Genomic DNA, 25523 nt, shown 5'->3' with positions numbered 1-25523 from the left:
GCATTACCAATGAACTGTAAGCCCTCCTTAATTTACATTTCAAACATTCTACTGTCTGACTACCAACTCATTCTCGTTAGTACACCAGCCAACATCTTTAATTGTTCAATCCCACCAAGATCTCCAAGGTTCTACTACCTTTCATTGGCTTTCACTATTTTATATCCTCACTTCTCTCTTTCCCCAACTTATTAAATTCCATGGCCTATCATTACAATCAGTCCCTTGCACTTGCTTGCCTCATCATACTTACCTGGCAACACCCAAATGCTAGTTAAAGCCAACTCTGCCCACTCCAGACCCACATCGACATAGCTGAATAGTCTTGAGAAAAACACACCCATATGGCCTAGACTTATTCTGAATTCATGATCACTTACTTCAACTAGGCCCTTAACACTGCCAGCAATCACACCACATTTCCCTAGTTCATACACTTTTCCATTCTTCTAGAAATCGTCCACACTCCCATTTAAAGCCAGCTCTTCCACTAAACTTCATCTCTTTTCATCTACACAAGAAAATGTCTCCAGCAGTTCTTCCCTCTGGTTCCTACATCATAAAATTTTCCCTCTCTACTCTATCATTCCAACCAACATCGAAACCTGCTATTATTTCTCTCAATTTAATCTCTCCAAATACCACCTCACTTCTCTGAGCTTATTTATATAACCAAACCCCTTGAAAGAGATGTGTGTGCTCACTGCTTCCAGTTCTTCACCTCTCATTCTCTCTTGGACCCACTTGTATCAGACCAGCAAAAATGCTTTCATCAAGGTCATTAAGAACTTCCATGTTGCTAAACTTAATTGTCAACACTCAGTCCTCATCTATGAGCAGCATTTGACATAGTTTCTCTTTGAAACACTTCCTACCCCTGGCTTCCAAAACCCCATACTCTTAGGGGTACCTCACTAGTCACTAGCCACTCTTTCGCTCAGGTCTCCTGTAATGATTGCTTCTCATCTTCTTAACATAGTAACACTGGAGTACCCCTGAACTCTCTAGCCTTGAACCCCTTATCTTCATTATGTATACCTCCCCTCCTTAATAGTCTCAGCTTGAACATCTTTAACTTGATGAACCCAAATTTATCGCGCTATCCCAGACTTCTTTCCTGAATTCCAGATTCCAACAATTTATTTATTTAACGCCTCCAGGTAGATGTCTAACATGCTTAAACCAAACTCCTGCTCTTCTTCCTGAAACCAGCTCTAACATCTTAGTAAACAGTAATGCTATCCTTCTAAACTTTCTTGGGCCAAAAACTTTGGAGTCACCTTTGAAGCTTCTATTACACAACATGTTTGATCAGTCAGAGACCCTGTTGGCTGCACCTACAAAACATGTCCCGCATCCAACCACTTCTCTCTTCCTCTTCAGCCACCACTACAATCTCCCTCCTGGATGATTCCAATTGCTTATAAACCAATCTCTATGCGTCTGCATCCCACTCTGTTCTTTACACAGCAGCCAGTCATCCTTTTCAAACATCTGATGTAGTCACTCGTCTGCAAAAAACCTTCCATTACCTTCCCATCTCACACGGAATAAAAGCCAATGTCCTTAAAATGGCCTAAAATGACCTGCCTCCCTGATCTCACCTTCCATTCTCCCTTTTGCTCCCTTAAACCACACAGAACTCCTCCCGGTGCCTCAAACACACCAGACAAGTTTCCACTTCAAGAACTATTTTATACCGTTGGTTTTCTATATCTGTAACTCTCTTCTCACAAATATTTCCCTGTTTTCCCTTCACTTCCTCCAGCTTCTTTGCTCAAACTTTGCCTTCTGAGTGAGAATTTCCCTGGCCATTTTATTTAAAATTGCAAACCACTCCAAACCCATTCTCTAGTCACTCCCTCCTTTATTTTTCCTAGAGTATTGATTTCCATCTGACATACTTTTTGTTTTACTTGTTTATTTTCTGACTCCTCCATTTAGTGAATTACTGAGTGCTTACCATATGCCAGAAGCAGTTCACATAGTTATAAAAAATTAAATAATAAATGCAGAGTTTAGCACATTACCTGACAAACAGAAACACCAAAACGATGTAAACAACTCTAACAACTTGATCCTTACAGAACCAAGGGGCTAAATCATCCATAATAAGATCATCTCTGCCACAGAAAATTTATACAATTCATTTAAAACAAGACAAGCAAACAAAATAACCTGTAGAAAAAGAAATTTCGTATTTCCCCTCTAGCAACCAGTTCTAACTATTAAAGCATTGTTAGAAACACAGATCCTTCCTGTTTTCATGGTAAATGCTGTGTATTATTTTATTTCATGACCAAAAAAGATTTTCTACAGTTAAGCGTTAATAGTGGACTGTTATATATAACCATACTAAAAACATCTTGACAAAACAATGCAATGGACACTCTGGCAAATACTAACGCATAGACAAACTACTCTCCCACGCCAACCAGGACATGTAAGTTTAAGCTACGAGAAGAGAAAGAAAAATTAGGTCTCATAAATCAGGGAAAGTCATTTAGCGTCAATTTTATATTACAAAGTGAGGATAAAAACACTTGCTCTTATTATCTCACTGGGCAGTTATAAAGACCAAGTGAAAATAATATGAAAATGCTGTCTAAAGTGTAAAATTCTTTTATCTATAAACACTTACATAACAGTGGGAGGAAGGGCCAGTATCCTGCAACTCATATGTGATAAATGTGGAAAATTATTTAAGTTTAAAGCAAAAACAAATATGTACGGGGCTATCTAAGGAATAAGACATCTTCTCAGAAAGACCTTGTAAGGTGACACCACTCCCTCCTAGATGAGTTCCTGGATATATGTCCCCCTCAGCACTTTCGCAGCAAAAAATTACTAATGATTTCAAGCAAGTTTATGTTTTCTAGTTTGGTAAAATTAATAAACTCAATAAATGCTTATTTACCAAGAAAAGTCCCCAAATAAAAATCAGAACTCTTTAGAAGTTAGTATTTACAACACGTTCATAATATTAACAGAAATAAAACAGTAGGTCAGATCTATTTATATTAAAATAATTTAGAGGAATAACTAATTTATAGGGAAAACATCAAAGAAATGTTTGACATTATCAAATTTAAAAAAAAGACATGGAAAATTCATAAAATGTCAAAAAAAAAATCACATCATCTCGTTTCTGACAAGAGCCAAATTGGATAAAATTTGGACACACAAATGAAAAGATGACATATAAAGATTCACAGGTTCATGGTCCAAACACACTTTTTTAAATGGCTCTTAGTTTCATAAGTTGCACCAAGAAATTTCAAACAGTAAAGATTTCTTAAATTGTGATATTACTATTCAAATTAAATTATAGCCTTTCCATAGTATCTGGTTTAATCATTAAAGGCCACCTCCTCCCAAGTCCTGCACCCCCCACCACCAAAAATAATTTTTTTCCCAACACATGTTTAGTTTAAAAACACAGCTATGATTCCAAACCAAGTAATCCTTCTCCGTTATCCATATTCCATTTAATTACAGGCTACAAAATGGGTCACCTCCTATGTCCAAGACCTTTTATCATGAGAGTGGTCCCTAAAATGGAGCAGGAAGTGTTGAGGAAATGAGGGCTTTGTGAATGATGACATTCAATGACATTCAAAGAATTCAATTCAACGATGACATTAAAGTCATACGGAAGACTTGAGGGGTGGACATGCTATAAAGGATGATGTTCAAGTTCAAAGTTAAGATTGTATAATTCAGAGTACAGACATAAAATTCTAGGCTCACAAATGAATTGAAGGGTTACAGTTCTAAGCATAGGAAGTATTTGCTAAACTGGCATTTACTATTTTTAATATCACTTTCATCTCTTGAGAGTCAAAATGCCCCCAACTTTTCGCCACACACACACACACACACTGCATACACAAAAACAAACAACTGTCCCATTTGAAAATGTAATTCAAAGACTTGTCCTTCAATATTTCTTAGCTATACTACATAAACTTTCCCCCAAAAAAGGGCTTTGCACAGCTACAATATTATGAAATTTTGTTCTCCTTTTTACTTGGTATGGGTACTTTTCTGCCCAAATTTTTAATCAGAGTTGTTACTAAGAAATCAAATTAAATTATAATTCCCTTCTGTTCCTATAAATCCTTTAATGGAGGTACAAAAAAACCCACTAAAGTTCAAATATCTAAGCCATAAATACACAAAAAATTCCCAGGCCTTGGAAAACCTGCCAGTAATTGATAAGATTCAGAATGGATAGTTAAGTGTACTCTGAAACAAAAACAATCATAATACCTCAAGGGTAGGTAAAACATAATTCCTGCCCTCTTTATTCATTTTAGTTAAGTGTGTTATGTCAAAATAAAATTATAAATAAACATATTAGAAATTAATGAAATTGTTATAAAAATATTTTCTCAAAAGCAACAAAACTGATCAAAATCTAATGGTGGAATACTCTTTTTAATAACATCAATTATTCTTTATACTTATTCAGTTATAGACTCCTTTTCCCAAGAGACTCAAAATAACCTCTTAGAGGGTGGCAGATGGCTCAGTTGGTTAGAGCACGAGCGCTCAACAAGGTTGCTGGTTCAATTCCCCCATGGGATGGTGGGCTGCGTCCCCTGCAACTAGAGATTGAAAGTGGCAACTGGACTTGGAGCTGAGCTGTGCCCTCCCCTCCACAACTAGATTGAAGTCCAATGACTTGGAGCTGATGGGCCCTGGAGAAACACACTGTTCCCCAATATTCCCCAATAAAAGTTAAAAAAAGAAGCAAATGTTACATAAATATTTTTTTTAAATACTTCTCAGAGTAAAACTGCAATTCTATTCTAATGTACTAACTTTTGATTATCAACCCTTATAAAGAGCTGTTAAAGATTATATGAGAATATAAACAATTTACATTCACAAATGCATTTATTTATAACTTTGCAGAGCCATGGCCCCTGTAAATGGAAAGTCATTCTCACTATAATTCCCCTCTTTAACTGATTCCTGATTCTACCCTAAACTATATTATTCTCTTTATTCCTAATTAAAAAGAATCAAGTCGATATCATTTAAATGTTAACTTCTGGTTCCACAAAATAACCAAATGAACCTACACAGGCACATATGAAAGAACAGAACTTAGGTTTATAGTAAGAAAGGCATAATATAGGACAGCACTAGCCAAACTTTTCTTTTAAAAAGCCCTGCCCCATCTCAGCCAGTGACAGTTTTCTTTCCACAAGATTGAAACAGAAATCCCATCATCTCTTAGTCATTCCCACACACTTACTGGCCTGCTGTTATTATCACAGAATGTCTTTTTCCTATGCTACACTACTCCTGAGAGCAATGTTCCACCCTTTTGGTCTCAAAAGTTCTATTTCAAAGTGTAGTATTTTAGGTGAACAGATATACAAACAAATTATTGGTAGGGGGTAGGAATTACTCTATATGCTCTTCATAATAGTATCATTTAATAAGATAAAGTCTGTCCACTTTTCTATTATTTTTTGTTTCAGTTAGATTTTTTCAGTTATACTTATTCCTGAGAATTAATCAAGCTAAAAACTTGCAAATTAGAAAAATTATGTCTACAGATAACTGGGGTTCACTTATCATCTTCAAATACTCCCAGGCCTTAAAGTGCCCCTCAGTTGCCTTGGAAGGATGGAGACGAAGAATCTCTTATCTCCAACTAAAAATCCTCTCAGTCACATTCCCTTCTGCTCTTCTCACGCTTCCCCTCCACTTGGGGAGTAGGTACTTCCTAAATCTTTTTTCATACCCTGCCCTCTCTTCCACAGACATTTACTAATATTATCAATGTATTACATACTAGCGATAGAACTGAAAAAAGATCCATTGTCTTCAAGGGACTTATAGTCCAATGATGGTGCTGACTATGTAAGTATCTCATAATAATGCCGTGTGGGAATGAAGAGATGTAAACGATGCAACGGAAACTCAGAAGTAAACACAAAAAACAGAAGTGCATAGTGGCAGAAATATGAGCTTTAGGGTCACAGAGACTTGGATTCACCATTCAGCAAATAATAACTCAAGCAAGTTACTTAATCTCTCTAAATTCTTCCCTATACAATAATGACACCATATAAGACTGTAATAAGGATCAAAAAGCATAATCTATAGAATGTAATTAGTGCTAAATACTTAACTGGTAGAAAGTGTTCAACAAATAAAATAGCACTGTGGAAATACAAGAGGACCCTTTTCAGAAGGGAAAACAGGATGATTATCACAAATAAAGGTCTCCTTTTTAGAAGAAATCCACTAGTTAAATTAAATTAAAATGAAGCAAAGCACTTGGCCCTAAAAGTACTTCTCACTTAAATCTGTACATAAAATGTCCTCATCTGACAACTGAATATAAACTTTTAAACTTAAAGAAAGTTAATGGATGAATCACGTAATACAAAGTGTAAAAATCAGGGACAAAAGGTTTAAAAACATACATATTACACACGTACACACACACCCTCACACACGTACAGGCACACATCCTATGTAACTTTTTTTTATTCCCTATGCTATACTTTACATCCTCGTGACTATTTGTAACTACCAATTTGTACTCCCTAATCCCTTTACATTTTTCATCCAGCCCCACAACCCCTCTTCCATCTGGCAGCCATCAGTTTGTTCTCTGTAGGTATGAGTCTGTTTTGGATTTATTTTGTTCTTTAGATTCTTGTCTTTTTAGGTAATTGTCTTTCTCAGTCTGACTTATTTCACTTAGCATAATACCCTCTAAGTCCATCCATGTTGTTGCAAATAGTAAGATTTCACTTTCTATGGCAGAGTAATATTCCACTGTGTGTGTGTGTGTGTGTGTGTGTGTGTGTAATATATGTGATACCTTCTTTATCCAATCATCTACTGATGGGCACTTAGGTTGTTTCCATACCTTTGCTATTGTAAATAGTGCTGCAGTGAACACAGGGGTGCCTATATCTTAGAATATTCAAGCAGAAGACCCACCCTAAGCTTCAATCACAAAACCAGTTTCATCACCAGTATTTTTCAATGTAACCATTAGCAAAGCATTGACGCCCTCTGGCTCTGCTCATTTGCTGGATGGTTAATGGAATTATCGTGACTTTATTATCAACCACACTAATACTTGGAGGTATTTCACAGTAATGAACAGAAAAATAAAATCCAAGCACTAACAGATGTCATAAATATATTTACATTCCTCTTACTTCTCACATATTTCAAAATCCAATAAACATTTCTAGCAAAAGTGAAAAAGTATTTCTGAAAATTAGAGATACAGACAAACATACCAGCATTAGACACTCTTATATCAAAACAGTCTGGAAAGAAGTTACCTATCTTTTCACATCCTGGTGAACAAACGCCTCCAGAGGACTTGGGAGAGGCTGCATTTCTTTGATTTACAATCATTACTGACCACCATCATTATAATAAGATCTAAATCACTTGCCTTATGTAAACCGCTTCACTCCTACTGCCAACTTAATTTTTCTTCAGTATTCCACGGGGAAAAAAAAGGTTCTTTTTAAAAAGCGCTCTCTTGTAAGTAGTGTCCTGAGCACATACATAGCACGTTTGCCCAAGAACATTAAAAGAATGTGCTCTGTATTCTGACTGTGAAGAAGTGTTCTAGGAATGCAAATTTTGCTCTCAATACTCGCACAATGGACTAAGTGTCATAAGCACTGTGCACGCGCTATTAGTCATTCTGTTGAAAATTTTATTTAAAAAAGTAATAAAAGGCCTGTAGTGTGTATAAAGCATTTGGGACACAAAAGACTTACTGTCAAGACTATTCGCCGGATCGCCAAAATAGAAAACTCCCCAAAACAAATTAATTTACAGCTTATAATTATTTTTAAAAACGCTACACCAGAAGACTGAATTTTTAAACATAACCAATCTAGAGTATAAAAGAGATGGCATAAATGACCTTATCATCATGGCATCTGATGGACAGAGAGGAGAGATTACATTTTGTATTCTTCAGACAAAGGGGATTTGAGATCTGGGACAGCTGGATCATGTTGGCACTTAGTCTGGAAAACCCCAAGGTTCTACAGTACACGTGACCTTGGGTATAGTTTAATTTGTATTAGTTTAATATCAGGTCTATCAATTACATTTCCCAAACTAAAAGTCAGGGCATATTATCTGGTAATGCAACAGCAAGTCTGAAAAAACAGGTTGTATAGGAAATGGTTCACATGTGTCTTTTTTTTTTCTCCAGAGTATTGCTTCTTCAAAGATCTTATCTGGAAATATAAGTAGATAAAACAGGTAAAATCCAAAGTATCCTCACCAAAATGAGTGTGTCCGTGAAGGATGCTGTAAGAACCAGAGAGTAGGAGGGAACTTGAGTCCCAGCAATTAATCACAACACCCTCAGCCATCTCTTGAGAGTTTCTCAGAACGCCTTCAAAAAATCTCTGATTCAATTTCAGATAAAAGCTAAAATGAAATCTCATATGGATTCATCAGTAGCTTAGAGGGGAAAAGTTATTTATGTATCAGTTTAAATAAGAAAATGTGATACTAAATTGAAAATTGGTCAGATCATTAGAGCTCAAAGCACACTACTCTGAAATTGCATTTTATTTTAGAAACAAACACTTCCATCACAAATTGAAATGTGAGGTCAGAGACAACACTAAAAGAGGGGAGTTGACCTATTCAGTAAATACTTGCTCAACAAACACTTTTACCCAAACAAATACAGAAACCAGATGGGGAATTCATGCCTTGATAAATGACCTCACATTTCATTTTCTCATCCCGTCATGCAAATCTGAATTCATTATGAAAACGAGAAAGTCACATATCCATTCTTCAGGCTATCTAGATAGATACTTTTGTTTTTTGCAGCCAGAGCAAAACTAATTATTACTATTAATTGGTTACTCCCCCTTCAATGTAATGAGACATAACTTTTCTGCATAAACTTGAAATCATATAAATGAAGTTAACACAGTTATTTTGTGTTGTTTTGCAGTCACTAAGTTAAAACATTCAGTAGGAAAAAAGAGCATTCAGTATTTCTTTCTCCTTCTAGCCTGGAAAGGTTAAGTTAAAAATCCAAGTACTGGATTCAGTTATTAATCCCTTCACAATTTTGAATACTATTCACTATTTACCAGATTAGTTGTTGAAAATCATAAATCATAAAAAAACACTATTTTCTTGCTTGTTTTTGTCTTTTTTCTGCATGTGTATAATAAGGATGAAGAAAATGTCTCTTTTAAAGAAATTTTTAAAGTACTAATACTTAACATTATCATGGTCCTTTACAAATGTCACAAGTGTTCTCATACACATTATCTTCCATACGTGTTACCAACTCTGGGGCGAGATTGCCTGGTGGCAAATTCTGGTTCAGCCATCCTGTGTGACCTTGAGGAAGTTACTTTAAACGCTCTGTGTCTAAGTTTCCTCATCTATAAAGTGGTGATAAAGATAATTCTAATACCTCACAGGTATAAGATTTATTCCTATGACAGTAATAGAATTTAAATTAACACGTGTAAAATACATAAAACAGTGCCACATGGTCCACACTACATAGCTATTAGCTATTTTTTTCAATTATTGTCATCATCATCAATCATTATGTTTAGGTCTCACAACAATCCTGTAAAGATGGGACAGCAGACATCATTTTACCCTTTTTCTAGATAAGGGCATCGGGCTCAGAGAAAGCAAGTGACTAATCCAGACTCATAGTTAAGAAGTAGACTCAGAACAAAAGAACCTAGACTACCATGTTTATCCGAAAATAAGACCTAGCCAGACCATGAGCTTTATGCATCTTTTGCAGCAAAAATTAATATAAGACCCACTCTTATTTTAATATAAGACTGGGTATAATATAATATAATGTAATACCAGGTCTAATATAATATAATACTGGGTCTTATATTAATTTTTGCTCCAAAAGACGCATTAGAGCTGATGGGCCAATTAGGTCTTATTCTCTGGGAAACACGGTTAAGAAAGAATCAAGACTTTTCACTACACTGTGCTGTATCATATCACACAGTATTATATATTTTCTGAGTTTATATAGTTCTACAGACCATGTACTTCCAAAGACTATAATCACTACTCTTTTAAACATTTAAATACTCAAATAATTTTAGGCAGCACACACTGGTAGTCATGCTGAGAATGAGTCTTTTATCTAAAAGATATCTGCATCTCTTGTAAGTATTTTTAGAGTAGCAAAAAGCGTCAGACTTCTAAAGAGAAGTATGCGCTAAATAATTAGCCTGGCTGAACAAAATGAACCTGTCATCAATTTTCCAATATTTAGAATTCCTTTGAAATAGCAAAATATACCCTATGAAGCTTCAAAACTTCCATGTTATAATTTATGTTGAGCAGTGGAAACAGCACGGCATTTAGTCCAAGTTCCAGTTCCATCCCCTCGAGCAGGGGACACTGGCCAATCGTGTCACTTCTCTGAGCTTCAGTTACTCAACTGTCCACTGAGGACCTATCTCACAGGGCTGTTATGAGCAATAACTGAGATGAGGGAGGTGAAACAGCTTTGTAACTATATAAAAACTACACTAAAATGTGTTTACTATTAGATTACATTGACAAATAATACATTCATTTATTCATTCATTAATCATTTTTTTCTTAGAAAACTGCTGACAGAACGCTTCCAATATAGAAGTATCATCCTGAGTATTTTGTGTAATTCAGAGTATGTTAAGTGACAATCTGGATTGGATTAGCACAGTGAGAGAACTTTTGGCAACCTGCAAAGTATGTATTCTAGTACCATGTGCTTAAAGGAGACTCAGTAAAATCTCAGTCACTAGAAATAAGAGAACAAACCAAGTGACAAGCATATGCTTTTTCTTTCCGATTTTAAATTAAACAATAACAAACATTTTCAATTAAATCACAAACCCACAGCAGTAATCATGACACATTATATTTCTGTGACATTACAATTTTCAAAGCATTCTACACTATCATTATAGAAATACAATAAATGTTATTGTTCACAAATATATTTTAATATTCATAAACCTTCCACTCCTAGGCAAGCCCCTAACTTTAGTGCTCCACATAAAAACTGAAGGAATTAGACACCTAAAGATAAGGTTCCTTTTTAGATCTATTATATTTAGGATTTTGAGTCTGTGGTTACGAAAATTATTTTTAAAAAAATTAACGGATAGAAAATTTATAATTACAAAATATAATAAACTTATTAGAAATGAGTGATTTTTAAAATGTCACTTTTTAAAAATCTTACAATTAAGACATATCCCAAAATAGCTACAAAATTGGGTAATTGCATTTTATAGTTACACTCACTAGTAAACTTCAGAATTACAGAATATTTAAAAAAAATTGGATAACTACATTTACTAATTTAAAGTTACAATTCAGTAACTATCAATACACTATACACAACACAATATAAAATATACATGATCCCCAAAATCAATTCACACCTTTTTTTGATCTTCCAAATGTAATTCAGACTCTTACAGTTCAGAAAATACTTTAGAATATTTCAGTTCCTCAGAAATATTGTGAATATAAACCACAACAGTGTCATATTAAAAATATACAATAACTTCAATGATTTAAGGTCTCTGGCTTGGTATATAAAGCATCAGATTCTATACCAAGCAAATAAAATCACTCCTAATAGTATCTTATAGAATCCAAAGGAAAAAAAGGATTTTTCATACTACCTATGTTTTCATACTACATACTGTTCATACCACAGTCTACCAAGCATCTATTTGCAAAGCACTATGCAGGCTACCATCATTCAAAAAATGTTATCAGATCCCTCCTTCTCAGAAGCATAAAACATAAAGGCCAAGTACAGATAATGCCATAGGGAAAAAGAAAAGGTGTTTTTCCTCTCCCTGGACTACCAGGTGTTTTATTTTCCACCCAATGATTTCAAAATCAGAATCAGTTACATATTTGACTAAAGATGAAGAAACAGTCCATGTTTTTCATGCACATAACCAGTATGTGCTTTTAGTTACTTTTCTTTTTTGGGGAGGGAGGAACAGTGGTAGATTAGTTGTGATTTTATATGTACACAGTGAAGCTGTCAGGCCCAACAAAAACGACTATGTGACTTAGTGAAATCTAGAACTGGGTGTGCGGGGATCACTTCTAGCACTAAATAACGCTGTGACTTTGGAAGAGACAATACCAACCTTTCCTGGCCTAACATTTATTGTGCCTTTGGGTAAGTTATAATATTAAACTTCTCTAGGTCTGTTCCCCCATCTACAAACTTACAGAGTTGGACTAGAATTCAAAAGTATCTGGATCAGTGGTTTTCACTTTAAGTGAAGGTTTTTGGACCCACGCTCAGTGATTCAGAAATGTCTGGGCTGGAACCTAGGAAGCTGAATGTTCACAAAGCACCACAGGTGACTAAAATGTACAGGTGATCCCCAGCCACATTTGAGGACAATACAAGTCCTAGTCACATTAAATGATCTCTAGTGCCCTTAACTATATGAAAAGATAACATGATTTGTTTCAGCGCCAAGGTCTTAGGAATTCTAGGTCTAGAATAATGTGCAGACATAGTAAATGCTAAACAAATATTTACAGAGAGGAAGAAAGAGAGGGAAAAAAGGAAGGAAGGGATAATAAAAGAAGGGAAGGAAGGGAGGAGGCCAGGTAGCTAACTGGCCATATTTTTGGCTAAGAAACATACAAAAAAACAGTAATAAAATTAAAACTGGGTAAAACATACCTCAGCAGCTGGAAAGCAAGGATCTGTCTCTACACACATATTTTTTTTTTTACACACATACAATTTTAAATACAGCATGAGCCCTTGTCAAACTGCAAAGTACTAAAGAGGAAAAGGAAAATAACAGTACACAAAAGCCAAAGAATTCTAATGGAAAAATTACCGATGACTAAAACTTAGTCACTGCTTTCCCAGGTAGAAAACAACACAGAATTTTAAGGATTGGGACTTAGAATTGGGACTAAAGTTTGAAGTTAAACTGGTTACTCATGTGCATAAATTTCATTTGGGGTAATAATGGATTCCAGAAATACTGTTGTCAATATTAACCTTTGTCCATTTTTTATTTCCATTTTCCCATTCACTTACATTATAATATTTGAGATGTTTTATCTTCACTTCTGATGATCTTCAAATGTCAATGGCTCTTAACACATTAACTGTAAACAAACACAAAGGAACTTAGGGGAATTCAGATATTTAAGGAACCCTATAATAAAGTATTCAAAATTACTCTGCAAATCCTGTAGGGAAGGGAGGGTAGGGGTGAGAGGAGACTTTGACATCACGTTTACTTGCTTCTTTTGAATGAAAATCTGAAACTATCCTCTTAATCATCAAGCAAAGAAAAAAAATCAGCCTATTTTCTGTGGGAAGAAAAAAGCATTCAAAGTTACAGAAAATTCTCTCCAATGTGGCCACTCTGAACTCACTAATGTTTTGGGTACCTTATTCTTCTCCCCTCAGCAGTGCAGCGGTCAAGGAAACTCATTTCCTTGTCACTCCCAATCAACCTGCCCTGGGACTGCCCTCTGCCAAGTACTGGCCTGGACCTGGGGCACCAGATCTTCAGGTATGATCAGTTCTCTAAAGCACAGAGACCCTGGAGTTACACAGACTTGGGTTCAAATGTTAAACCACACACCCTAATCTTCAGTTTTCTCATCTGTGAAATGGAAACAATAATAGTTTATTTTATACAGTTATGAGGATCAGATAAGAAAATGCATATTACGGGATTCAGCACTATGCCCAGCATATAGCAAGCACTCAATAAATATTAAGAGCTATTATTTCTATTATTATTGTGACTATTAATATTAATACTATTGATACTACTTGAAATAATAATATTAATACTACTTGAAAAGTAAAGCTTATCTCGGGTGTTTATATTTTTAGGTATTGCCTTTGGTCATAATTGAAGAATATTATCCAATACCAGTAACAGGACATTTGTATCATATAAAATCTTGTTTTTGAAGTGTGCTAGACGCATCTGGGCTCAGCTCAAGAAAATTAAGGCTTGTGATCACTAGCCTATCATCAGCCAAAGTTGTTACCCGTTTGCTAATAATGTACAAGCGCCTGACAAAGTCTTACCTGAACAACTGCTCACTTGCAGTTATCAGGAAAGCAATTCTGTGAAGAAAGGAGATGTATATATTTGTGACTCATGCCTGTCAAACCCTCTGAGCCTGATGAATGATGCTGTACTGATGCAGAGACTTCTCTACCCTCTTCTACTCACTCCCAAATGATTAAACTCCTCAGGTTTGACACTACATGCTTAAAATATTAATATGTCTGTTAGGTGACACAAAAATGCATAAAACACTGATTTCTCTGAATTTTCAATCAAATGTTTAGGTCAAAGATATAGAAACGAACACAAAATATTGGCAAAAGCTAATGAACATGGTCCAAAATGACCAGCTTTATTTCCCTTCTGAAGACCAAACCTTTATAATTAAAATGAGAGAAAATACTTAAGTAGAACCTGATGCAATATCCTTGGGGGAAATAAAACACATGGATACATGGCCTGGAAATGAACACCAAACCGCAGAGGAGTAAGCAATGTAAGCCATCATTCTCATCACCACCACTCTACCTACCATGCCATTCCTTGGTCTCTTCAGGTGAAATAAAAAAGGAAATAGCCTGGTTGCTCATTCTTCATTTGATTTCTACTCGCCTTTCACTTAATTAATCTAGCAATTAATACATGTGTTCTAGGAATAGATCTAGTCGTTAACACATGTGTTCCTTTTAATTTATGTATCCAAGATTAGGATCAGAAAAATTTGGTCCAAGATAATATTAAAAAAAAAAAAAAAGGTAAAAAGTTAAAACACTCAGAGTTTGGAGTGTTCCAAAATACGATTCTTTTTTGGTCTGCTATAATATAGCATTTCTCTCTTTCAATTTATTTTCTATTTTGGTTATTGCATTTGCAAGTCTAAGAATGTCTCTGGCATTAAGTGAAGTATGGTAGACTTCAACTGGAAAATGTCTTCCTTGCTTCAAAATGACTCATTTGTATGCCATGGGAGAAGTTGCTGATTATCTCCAATACCCAGTCTCTCCTATTTCTTAGACACAGAACTTCCAACTCTTAACTCAGCACATGGCATTTCAGAAGAGACTACATGTCCTACAGGGCCTCCTTTGTGGCTAGGTATGGCCATGGGACCATGTTCTGGCCAAAGACTACACCAGACTTCAACAAAGTATCCTTTAAAGAGAGAAAACATGACTTTCTTCTTCCCTTCCTCCTTCCTTTTGACTAGAATGAAGATGCAATGGTTGGAGCTCCAATAGCAATTTTGGTTCATGAGGTAACATTGGAATGTAAGGTAAGATACATTAAGTTAGAAAGAGTCTGTGTCCTTGATACTTCAGATCCACTATATCAAATCAATATTGACTATTTGGGGGATTTTATGCATGAAAAATAAAATAAAATGATCTCTATTTTAAGCCACAGTTAACCTGGATTTTTTTACCATGTTTCTCCGAAAATAAGACCTTCCTCAAAAATAAGTCCCAGTTAAGATGGTCAGCCAGATGGACGCATTTAGTACGTAATGACTATGTTGCAGAAGAAGATGACATGACTGTACTTGAATAAATGTAGATTGTTGTACATGAAAAAACAAGACATCCCCTGAAAAATATGCCCTAATGTGGAGCAAAAATTAATAGAAGACCGGGTCTTATTTTCGGGGAAACATGGTATAATCTGCTAAACCTAAACTCTAATTTAAAAAAGTAAAATAAAGAAGAAAGGAGAGTTCTCCAAGTATCAGTATTTACGTTTTTGGAAGTCTACAGATTAAAACATTTTAAAAGTTAATTTTTATTGTATTGAAAACATAGCATCAGCCCTTATTTAATATAGACTAAAGAGTATTTAATGAACTCAAGAGTTAATCACATCCAGTATGAGTTTTTAAAAGAATGAAAATTCATCAGTGATTACTGCCGTGGGTACGTTGTACTTAAGCAGGGGAAGAATTATGAAGCTTGCTCATTAGAGGTCTATAGTGATGACAATGTGGGTACATATATAGAAACACATTAAGAGGGATAAGCACAATTAGTTCTGTGTAATAAAGTTACAGGAAAGGGAATTGAAGTTATTATTTTCATTAAGAGGGAATCTTCTCTAGTTCCTTTAATAGCCTTGCACCAATCTTTTCTTTTTTTTTTGTAGTTCCATTTTTAACCTGACTCCCTGTGGAAAGCAGGCTTTTAAAATCACTGCCAATCCTTGACTATCATCCCTCAATAGTTTTTAATCCGATCCAGTGATTTAACTAAAGAATACAGCAGGCACAAAGATAGCAAATGCTTTATCTACTCAAAACTGATTTCCTTAAAAGGAGAAAACATCCTATACTAAAATCTAGAGAATTTCCACTGACCAGCTAGCTCCTGAATCACAAGCAACCTTGGTCCTGGTGATTCTGAACACAATAGCCCTAAGCTGGCAGGTTTCCAAAACAAACTTACTACTTTCTGGACATCTGTATCTGGGTTATTTCCTTCCCTTGGGCATAATCCAGGCTTTATAGCCTGAATTACTTCTTTATAACACTTTTTAAAAATGCATGTTACCACTAATGTATCCCACCCAATGATTTTTTTTTTTTTTTTAAATAGCCTAAAACATTTATTCTTCATTTGTGTTACTCATGGCTGAGAAGAACAGATCTCAGGAAATTTCCTAAAAATCAGACACAAGAGATAACTTTTACCTTCCACTACTTCAGTCAATATTTTAACAAAAATGCTCTCAAGTAATAGGCTTATACTAACAGCAGCTCTAACACAGACCTTAGTTTAGTCCATTTCAACTAATATTGATGGAGTTACTAGGCAACAACTAGTAAAAGATCTAAGGCAGTGGTTCTCAAACTGTAGCATGGATCAGGGTCACCTGGAGGGCCTGCTAAAACACAAACTGGGGGCTCCACCCCCAAACGTGTTGATTCAGTTAGATCTGAGGTCGGACCAGGGCGTCTTTATTTTTAACAAATTCCCAAGGGATGCTGATGTTACTGGTCTGGGAACTACTGCTCTACATTAATAGAAGACTACTGATGACAGCATAAGGAGAGAAGAAGAAAATACATCTGAAACCCAATCTCAGCTTCAATATTTACTTGTATACTTCTGATTAGTAACTAATCTCTTTAAATGTTCTTTCAAATAATCTACACCACAATTACTTATTAGTTCAAAGTAATAGTGGATCTTATCTTACAAAACTTTAAAGTTCTTGAGAGCCCTGGAATAACGAAATCCAAGTAAGTAATTGTTAGGCTACCGATCTGTTCAGTGTCTGACGCAAGGTGTTTATTAATAAGGCCAAGGTTGGAGGCTCAACCTGTTAGCTTCATTTTGTTCTGTAGCTATGGTTTCTACCACTAATCTCGGTCAGCTGCCTCAGAAGACATGCCAAGAGTCACAAGGGAAATGTAAGAATGTGTGATTGGACACAAATCCATCACTGCTACTGGAAAAACAACCCAAAAGCACATTTCCTACCGACAGATCTCTAAGTGACCTTGAAGCTGAAACTAGAGATGAGACCTTACAACCAAATGTTTTAGACATCTTAAAATCTATTCTACCTCTTCAGGCTATAAATAACACCAAAATTCATGGAAACAGCAAATCCTGGATTTCATGGTAACAGAAATCCAGGATTTGCTGTTTTCAAATGATGATAATTTTAAGGAAGACATGCCATTTAAAAATGTCCTTTTTAGGATATTATGTGTATCTCCCCTTTGATATTTCTTATCTAAGTTAAATGTAAATATGAAAATAATATGTAAATGTAAATAAATGCTAATGAATTTATAAACTAGAAATCAACTGATAAACCAAAATAATCTGAGACAAACAAGTGGTGCAAGGATAACTACAGCAAGCGGATATATAAAGGATGAAAGAAATACATCAAATAAAAATGAATGACAAATTAGAGAAAGAGAACAAAATAATCAAGAGTAGCAGATGAAAAAGCAGGTAGGCTAAGGAAACATAGTATCATGAAGATATATAGGACTAGATACATGCAGCCAATAAAATCAGCTCAGGGTATCAAGAGGCTTTATGCAATAACTTCAGCTTGAACCTGAAATTTACAGGACAAATTCAACAGAAGGAAACCCTTTTCAATCTTTTGAGTGGAAACAAATAAGTAGTGAACATTTAGTCAACGTTTTTTTATTCAAATGTTCACTGAGCAGCTATTTGGCACTAGATATACAGTTGACCCTTAAACAATGCGGATGTTAGAGCACCAACACTCATGCAATCAAAAATCTGCAAATAACCTTTGACTCCCCAAAAACAGAGTTGTCCGTCAGTATCTGTGGAAGATTGGTTCCAGAAACACTGGTGGATATCAGAATCCACAGATGCTCAAGTCCCCCATATAAAATGGTGTAGATCAATGCATACAGTCAGTTCTCCGCATCCGCGGACTCCCAACTACAGATCAAAAACAATCAAGGTATTTATTGAAAAAATTCCACATATACGTGGACCCACACAGTCGTTCAAGAATCAGCTGTATTAGCATCTGATAATGCATAGCAAGAAGTAATCAAAGAAATCCACTCAAGCAGTACATTTTATAAGTGTACAAACTGAAAAATGTACCAGATTAAGAAAGCAGAATACCAATATATAGTGTCCAATTCTGCTATGTAACGTAAACAATTCTGAGGCTCAGGCCTACCACAGCTATCACATATAGCCTACAGTATTATAATATCTATATCCTGTGTAAGTCATACTTGATATGTCAAGAATCAGAGACAGACCAACAGGAATAAAATTATGGAATACAGCCAGGTTACCATTGTGCTGAAGTCAATTTTTTCACAACTCTCTCGGTGGGGCTGGACATGTTGAAAAATGGACAATAAAAACAGCAGGGCAAGAGCTGCAGAACAGCTCACTGAAGCAGGGCAATACCAAGCAGGACTCACCAAAGAAAATTACTTTCTTTTTACGGATGCAAGATGACGTAAATATAGCTGATTAGGAAACTGCTATCTGGATATCACATAAAGGATGAAATTGTTCTTTTGTGACCAAAGGCAACTGGCCTGTGATGACCTAGAAAGCAAAGCTAGAGGCAAAAGGAAGTCCGAGATGACTATATACATCAAGATTCAACATAACGTTTAGTGTGAACTACAGAGCCCATAACAGCCAGTCATCCAACTTCATTTAAAAGAACAAAAACATAAAACAATGGGCAACCAGATGAGTTACTGTATTATTTTTCAGATTTATATACATCCCAGAAGGGTGTAAAACATCTTACAAATTAACACATTTAAACATAATATAGTATTTAAACTGAATTAATCTAATAGAAGTACTTGAAGAAATTAAACTTCAGTTACAAATCTGACTGAAGTCTTTTTGCTAAACTGAAGGAAAGATGCAGGTACACAGTTTCCATTTTCAAACAAATAGGAAACATCCATAATTTTTCGCATAAACAATTTTCCTTGGAGCTAAACTCAGCAGAAATTTATGTAAATCTAGTGTGTAAAAGATAATCTGGGGTGGTGAACACACAATGTGATTTATAGATGATGTGATACAGAATTGTACACCTGAAATCTATGTAACTTTACTAACAATTATCACCCCAATAAACTTTAATTAAAAAAAAAGATAATCTGTAACACATTGAACAGTATCATTAACTATTATTTTGCAGGAGACATTAAAACAAATTCAAAAGGCAATTTCTTAACTGAAAATGTGAAATTAAAAATTTTCTAACTGAATAAAACAGAAAGCATAAACTACAATTTAAGGCAATAATTCTGCAAAAAGTTGAGATAATATAGTTCAAACATCAATATTTTGCTTAATCATAGGCTAACAGAAGTAAAAACAATCTGGATAGCCACTTAACACAGCTATTACCGTATAACCATGGTTGTCCACCCTGCTTGTGTATTAAAATCACCTGTGATTGTTAGCCTAGATTCAGTTTAAATACAAGCTTCCTGACAAGTATCTACTACAATGCAGCTATTCTATACCGTTGATTAAAGAGCGTGCCACCAACAGATGTAATGATTCATGAGCTAAAAAACATCAAAGAATTTAGCAGGGGTGAATTCTACACAGTAAACATTCAGTAAATGTTATTTTTCTACCTTCCTAGAGGAGGAATGAAAACTGGCATTCTTCTGTGGAAAGTAAAGTCATACTTATATTTTTGTTCAGCGAGGATAAGGCTAACATACTATAGTCAAAATTTTTTCAAGGAGTTCTTAATTTTCTCAAGTTCTTATGTCAGTAACATAATTTTTTATTAAGAAGTTAAAAGAGATATGTAAACTTTAACTACAACTGCTGGGCTTTTTTTATCTTTAGGAAATAAATGTGCTTCAATGGCACAATTAGGTACAATAATTTACAATAACAAACATTTATTTAGTGTAATTTTAAAATCTGTAACAAAGGTTATTTGTAAAGGGAATATTTGATAAGAATGCATTCGTAATTGATAAGAATTATAAGAATAATTGATAAGAACACATTCATCTTGGTATTATCATTAAAATAAAGAATGATAGAATTTTAGAGTTCCAAAGGACTTCACAGGTTTGCTAGACCAACCACCTTATTTTAACTGGACTAGAAAGCTTACATGATAACAGGACAAATACTTTGTTTCCCGGAAAATAAGAACGGAAGGCAAGCCCTAGCATGATTTTTCAGGATGACATCCCCTGAACATAAGCCCTAATGTGTCTTCTGAAGCAAAAGTTAATATAAGTCCCGGTCTTATTTTGGGGGAAACACGGCAGCTACCTGAGCCCTGGACTTTCCTGACTTCCAGTTCTTTCTTTCCTCTTTCTAACAGACTATGCTGCCTCCTGTGGTTCTAAATCTTCTGGCTTGGATGAGATTACTCATCAGTTGCCTCACTGGTTGTCTTTACATTCTATTCCGAACCATAGTTGTCATTTGTAACTTTCCCATAAAATCCTAATTTTCCAATCTGTTTTCTGAATGATTTTATAGCTGAGTATGTAAATCCTCACCTTTCTAAATTTCACAAAATACCCGAAACAAAAGCACAATAATCGAACAATGAAAAATTCTTCTCTTGGACAATTCATATACAAATTCAAAACAAAACAAAACATTTTTTAAGCACCTCTGACGTGAAAGGTCTCTCTGTTAACTGCTGGGAGCTATGAAGCTGAGTAAGATATGGTCCTTGTCCTTAAGTAGCTTATAGCCTAGTAGAGAAGACAATTAAACCAACGATTATACTGTGCTTGTTAAAGACTCCGAAAAAGGGATGGGCAGGTGTATACAGGAATGGAATCTAATTTAGAATACTGGCATCAGCTAATGATTTCCGTATGAGGTCCTGAACAGCAATAGAAAAAAAAAAAGGTAGTATCACTCATATTTAGCAGAGTCCAAAATGAATCAAAGGAGGCATCGCAACTTCAATTTACTCAGGGGAAAAAATGAAAATTGTGTGTGCTTTCACACAGCAGTTTAATAAGTCTCTAATAACAACTAGACTATTTCTCAATGGAATAAAACCTGATTTCATTGTGGCTATATAACAAATACAGGTCTCCTATTATTTCACAAAATTTTAAATCACTATGTTAAAACCAAAGAAAAAAACTGCATCTAAAACATGTCCAGTTAATACTCACAACAACTCTCTGCAAAGCTGCATACTAAGTCCTCAAAATTACAGGGGGAAAAAAAAATCATCAGGTAGAAGAGAAATAACCTGCAGAACCGGTAAGCCAAGAAGGAAGAAAACTATTCACTCAGGGATGAGGACTACTTAGATTCCTAGATAATGACTTTCAGCTGGAAGATTTAGCAACGAGAAGCACAGTGGGCATTTTTGTTTACATTTTCAAGCAAAGTTGGGGGGTTAGAATGTAGGGGAAATCGTGAAAGAGATAAGGAAGAGAAGTGATGAAAGAGAGGAAAAGGCTTGGGCAAGAATCCAAAAACCAAAGACATCAGCACGAACGGAAGAAAGACTGGAGGATAGTTGGGGAAAGAGTCGTATAGAGAGAAAGGGAGGGAGGAAATGGGAGAGGGGGTAGGGCTGTCTAAAAAAACGATTGGAGAGGAAATGAGAGATCAGAGACAGTAATGAACTGGGGCTACATCAACCGGGCATAAAACTAGATCGCAGTCCAAAAGGTAGAAGAGGCGATGAAGAAGCAGTAAGTTTCCACCTCCTTTGCCCCAGCCTCTCAGCCCCAGACGGGGAGGAAGCAGTGGATCCCAACTCCCAGGGAAGGAATTCCGGCGCAGCCTCGGAGAACCGGAGTCCGCGAGTTTGGGGCAGCATCGCGCGGGTCCCGGCCCCTCGCATCCCCTTCGGGCGCTGGGCGGGGCCCTGGGTGTCCAGGTTACCTGGACAGGGAATCCACGCTGGGCGGCCGTGCTGCCGCCGGCTGGGAGTCGAGGCTCTCGCAGCTCGAGCTCTTCTCCATGGCGCGGCGGGGGCAGCGGGAGGAAAGGGCCGAAGCGACCTCCGCGCTGCCGGGCGGGAGGAGCGGAGGGCGGAGTACGCCGGGCAGGGGCCGCAGTCAGGCCAGCGCCGGCCCGAGAGCGACACCGGAAGCGGCCATGTTCCCCCAGACTGCACCGCGCCGGGGGCTGCAGGGGAGCCGAGGACCCCGCGGCGCCCCTCAGACGCCGACCCCGCGCGGCGCTGGCGGGTGTCCCCGCGCGGCCTCTGGGCACCGGGGTGAGCGGGCCGGTGAGACGGCAGGGACGAAGAGCCTGTGGAAGGAGGGGGAGTTGTGGAAATAAGGAGTAAGGGAGTACTCGCTACGAGGGGCTCACGAAACGAGAAGGATCTGAAGTCCGGTGCTAATTGAGACAGGAATGTGAAGGTCAAGGAAAGTGAGAGAGGACATCCTAATAAAGAAATGTGGGCGAACGGTAGATGAAGGGCAGACGGGACGTGGGAGGGGGAGCGGAGCGTAGAAAGGGAGGAAGAGAAGTAAAAGCAGGTAAAGGACGAGGATAGGAGCCATGAGATGGCAAAATGCTCACCAGATTGGTGGCTGGAAATAATAAGTAAGTAATTAAATAATGATTAAAGGCTGCTTTAGAGCCAGTCAGGCATGCATTCAAATCCTGCCTCTGCCAGTTACTTGCGTTGTAACCCACGGCATTGAACATCAGCTTCTTTTTCTGTAAAATAAAAAGAACAATAGCTTCACAGATTACATGGGTTAGTACATGTAAAATGGTTAAAACAATGCTTGGCACATAGTAAGCACTGAAATGTTAGCTGTTAGGATTACCACCCACTTCACAAGGGTTGCTAGGATGGAATGGACTAAAGTAGATAAACAATTTCTAACCCAACTTCAACAGGAGTACCTGTAGGAGGGGACGATAGAGGAAGGGTGGCAAGGAAGTCAGAAGAGATGGGTATGGGAACGGTAATGGGGAAAGTGTAGGACAAACAGGAAAAAATAAATAGTGTTCATCATTCTATTCCCATTCCACCCGTGGCTCAGCATTGTACAAAGGGCACGAGAAAAGAAGCTGAAATGTTCAGTGCTGTCACTTGGATTGAAGTTTGCACAGTCTGCCAGCGTCTGTAGGAGGAAAGCACTTTGGCATTAACCCATTGTACACACAGAGGTGTGGAAGAGGAAACGGGGAGGGAACTGGTAAATATGCAAAAGGATTAGACACATACACTATTAGATGTGGTGGTGTTGGATAGAGGGCAAACTTTTAGCACTTTATCCCTGCCCTCTCAAATTCCCCTGTACAGCAGGAAGGGAGGGGAAAGGATGGAATTGTGATAAGAGAACAGGAACTGGGTGAAGGGGAAATGCTTCTGCTGGTAATTTTCTGTTACAGAGGACACAGGAAGGATGTAGAGAGGATACCATAAAGGAATTTTTCTGATTGAGACTAAATTCAAATCACCTCATGTAAGATTTATAAATGTACAAAAATTATTTCTGTAAAAAAATATTTAAAAAAAATAAAACCCTTACTAGGATAAATAGAATTGTGTTGATTTAAACTAGATTTAATTTATACTGACAACTGATGTTTTTAAGAAAATCTTAAAGTATTTGGCCAATGAAATACTAACTTGAAAGTATACTCCCCAAAAGAACGACCTAGTCTCATTGTGTTCAAGATAAGCTAGAGAACCTATTAAAATGACTTAATATGTATTTAAGCACAAAAGGCTTAGCCTTTCTGTTCTATTCTTCAGCTTGGCAAGAACAGGATGGCAACCAATGTTTTTTATTTCTACAATTTTTAAAGAGACCTTAACTGTACTCTTCTCCTCTAATAGGCAAAGACAGCAAGTATATAATCAGAAACACTTAACCAGCATAAACATCTACAGTGATTCATAAAAGAATTTGCTTATTGCTTCCCCATCCCTACCTGCCTTCCAAAATGCTGACTCACTGTCACTTGGTGCTTTGACAGATTTTCGAAACTAACTTGGTGAAGACTGATAAATCCCTTGAATGGGAGACCCATGTACTCCCTACTACCCAGTTCATTTCTAGCACTGTATTAATAGAGCACTTGAAACCATCTGCCTAATGATGTAGTAATTTGTGTATATGTCTATCTTCAAATTAATAAAAGAACAATAACATTAAGTGTAGAGACTTTTGAATCAGACAAATCTGAATTGGACTCCTGCTTTGGTTACTTACTTGTCTATGATTTTTTAATAAGTTGCTTCTCCAGACTCAGTTTTCTCATCTCTAAAATGGAAATAAAAATACATAGTGGGTTGTTTTTCACTATACAGAGTTGGTTGCACAGTAGGCTTTCAGTAAATGGGTTCGTTACTATTATTATTTGTTCTTCTCTGAACTTACTACTTCTAAACTAAATGGTAAGAAAGCAACTTCTTAGATTGAACAAGAAAGAATACTTGAATCTCAGCTGAAAGTTCAAGTAGTGCTGAATTTGTTTTCTGACATGCTGGCTGCTATGCAATATATATATATATATATATATATATATATATATATATATATATATATATATATATATATATATAATCTGTCTCCAAGAGAAATCAACTTGATTAGGACATTTTGTACCTCGGTTTTCTCATCTTTTAAAAGAACATTTTAGCCTATCCAGGTCATTCAGGAACTATTGCTGTAATCAAATTACAGTTCCTTATCTCACCTATTGAATGGTTAACTTGAGAACTTCCCAAAGTTATTTTTCTTACTTGAAATCTAGACCAGTGTTTCTCAAATTATGTATGGGAAGAACTAGTGTTTTGTTTTTAATTTCCAAACCATCACCTACCAATGTGTTTTTTTTTAATATAAGAAAAATTAACGACTTGGAAAATGAAGTTTAAGAAAAACCAAGGCATGCAAAATAAAAGGCCAAATTTTTTTTCTTATATTTAACAGACAAAAACATTCTG

General features: G+C 36.3%; 1 protein-coding gene and 1 long non-coding RNA gene across 4 annotated transcripts in view; both read right to left on the bottom strand.

Annotated features, from left to right (window-relative positions):
• LOC141572199 (uncharacterized) overlaps nucleotides 1-22480 on the bottom strand; it is a 34866-nt gene extending 12386 nt beyond the window's left edge. The window contains exons 1-3 of one of the 2 annotated variants that reach the window (XR_012497423.1): nucleotides 21763-22480; nucleotides 21243-21327; nucleotides 16226-19181 (exon numbers count right to left, since the gene is read on the bottom strand). This is a non-coding gene — a long non-coding RNA (uncharacterized LOC141572199). Of the gene's footprint in view, nucleotides 1-13114; nucleotides 13186-16225; nucleotides 19182-21242; nucleotides 21328-21762 lie in introns of those variants that run through there. The other variant, XR_012497422.1, reaches the window with a different exon arrangement.
• Nucleotides 1-23738, bottom strand: part of MTMR2 (myotubularin related protein 2) — a 93444-nt gene extending 69706 nt beyond the window's left edge. The window contains exons 1-3 of one of the 2 annotated variants that reach the window (XM_074335576.1): nucleotides 23468-23738; nucleotides 23135-23275; nucleotides 22487-22858 (exon numbers count right to left, since the gene is read on the bottom strand). In XM_074335576.1, coding sequence (XP_074191677.1) covers nucleotides 22487-22858; nucleotides 23135-23263 — 501 coding nt within the window. In that variant the 5' untranslated portion in view covers nucleotides 23264-23275; nucleotides 23468-23738. Of the gene's footprint in view, nucleotides 1-22486; nucleotides 22859-23134 lie in introns of both variants that reach the window. The other variant, XM_074335575.1, reaches the window with a different exon arrangement.
• Between the last annotated feature and the right edge of the window lie 1785 nt (nucleotides 23739-25523).

Source organism: Rhinolophus sinicus, linkage group LG06, assembly GCF_036562045.2.
Source record: "Rhinolophus sinicus isolate RSC01 linkage group LG06, ASM3656204v1, whole genome shotgun sequence".
In the NCBI taxonomy this organism is placed as follows: Eukaryota; Metazoa; Chordata; class Mammalia; order Chiroptera; family Rhinolophidae; genus Rhinolophus; species Rhinolophus sinicus.
This window is presented reverse-complemented; position numbering and strand designations above follow the sequence as displayed.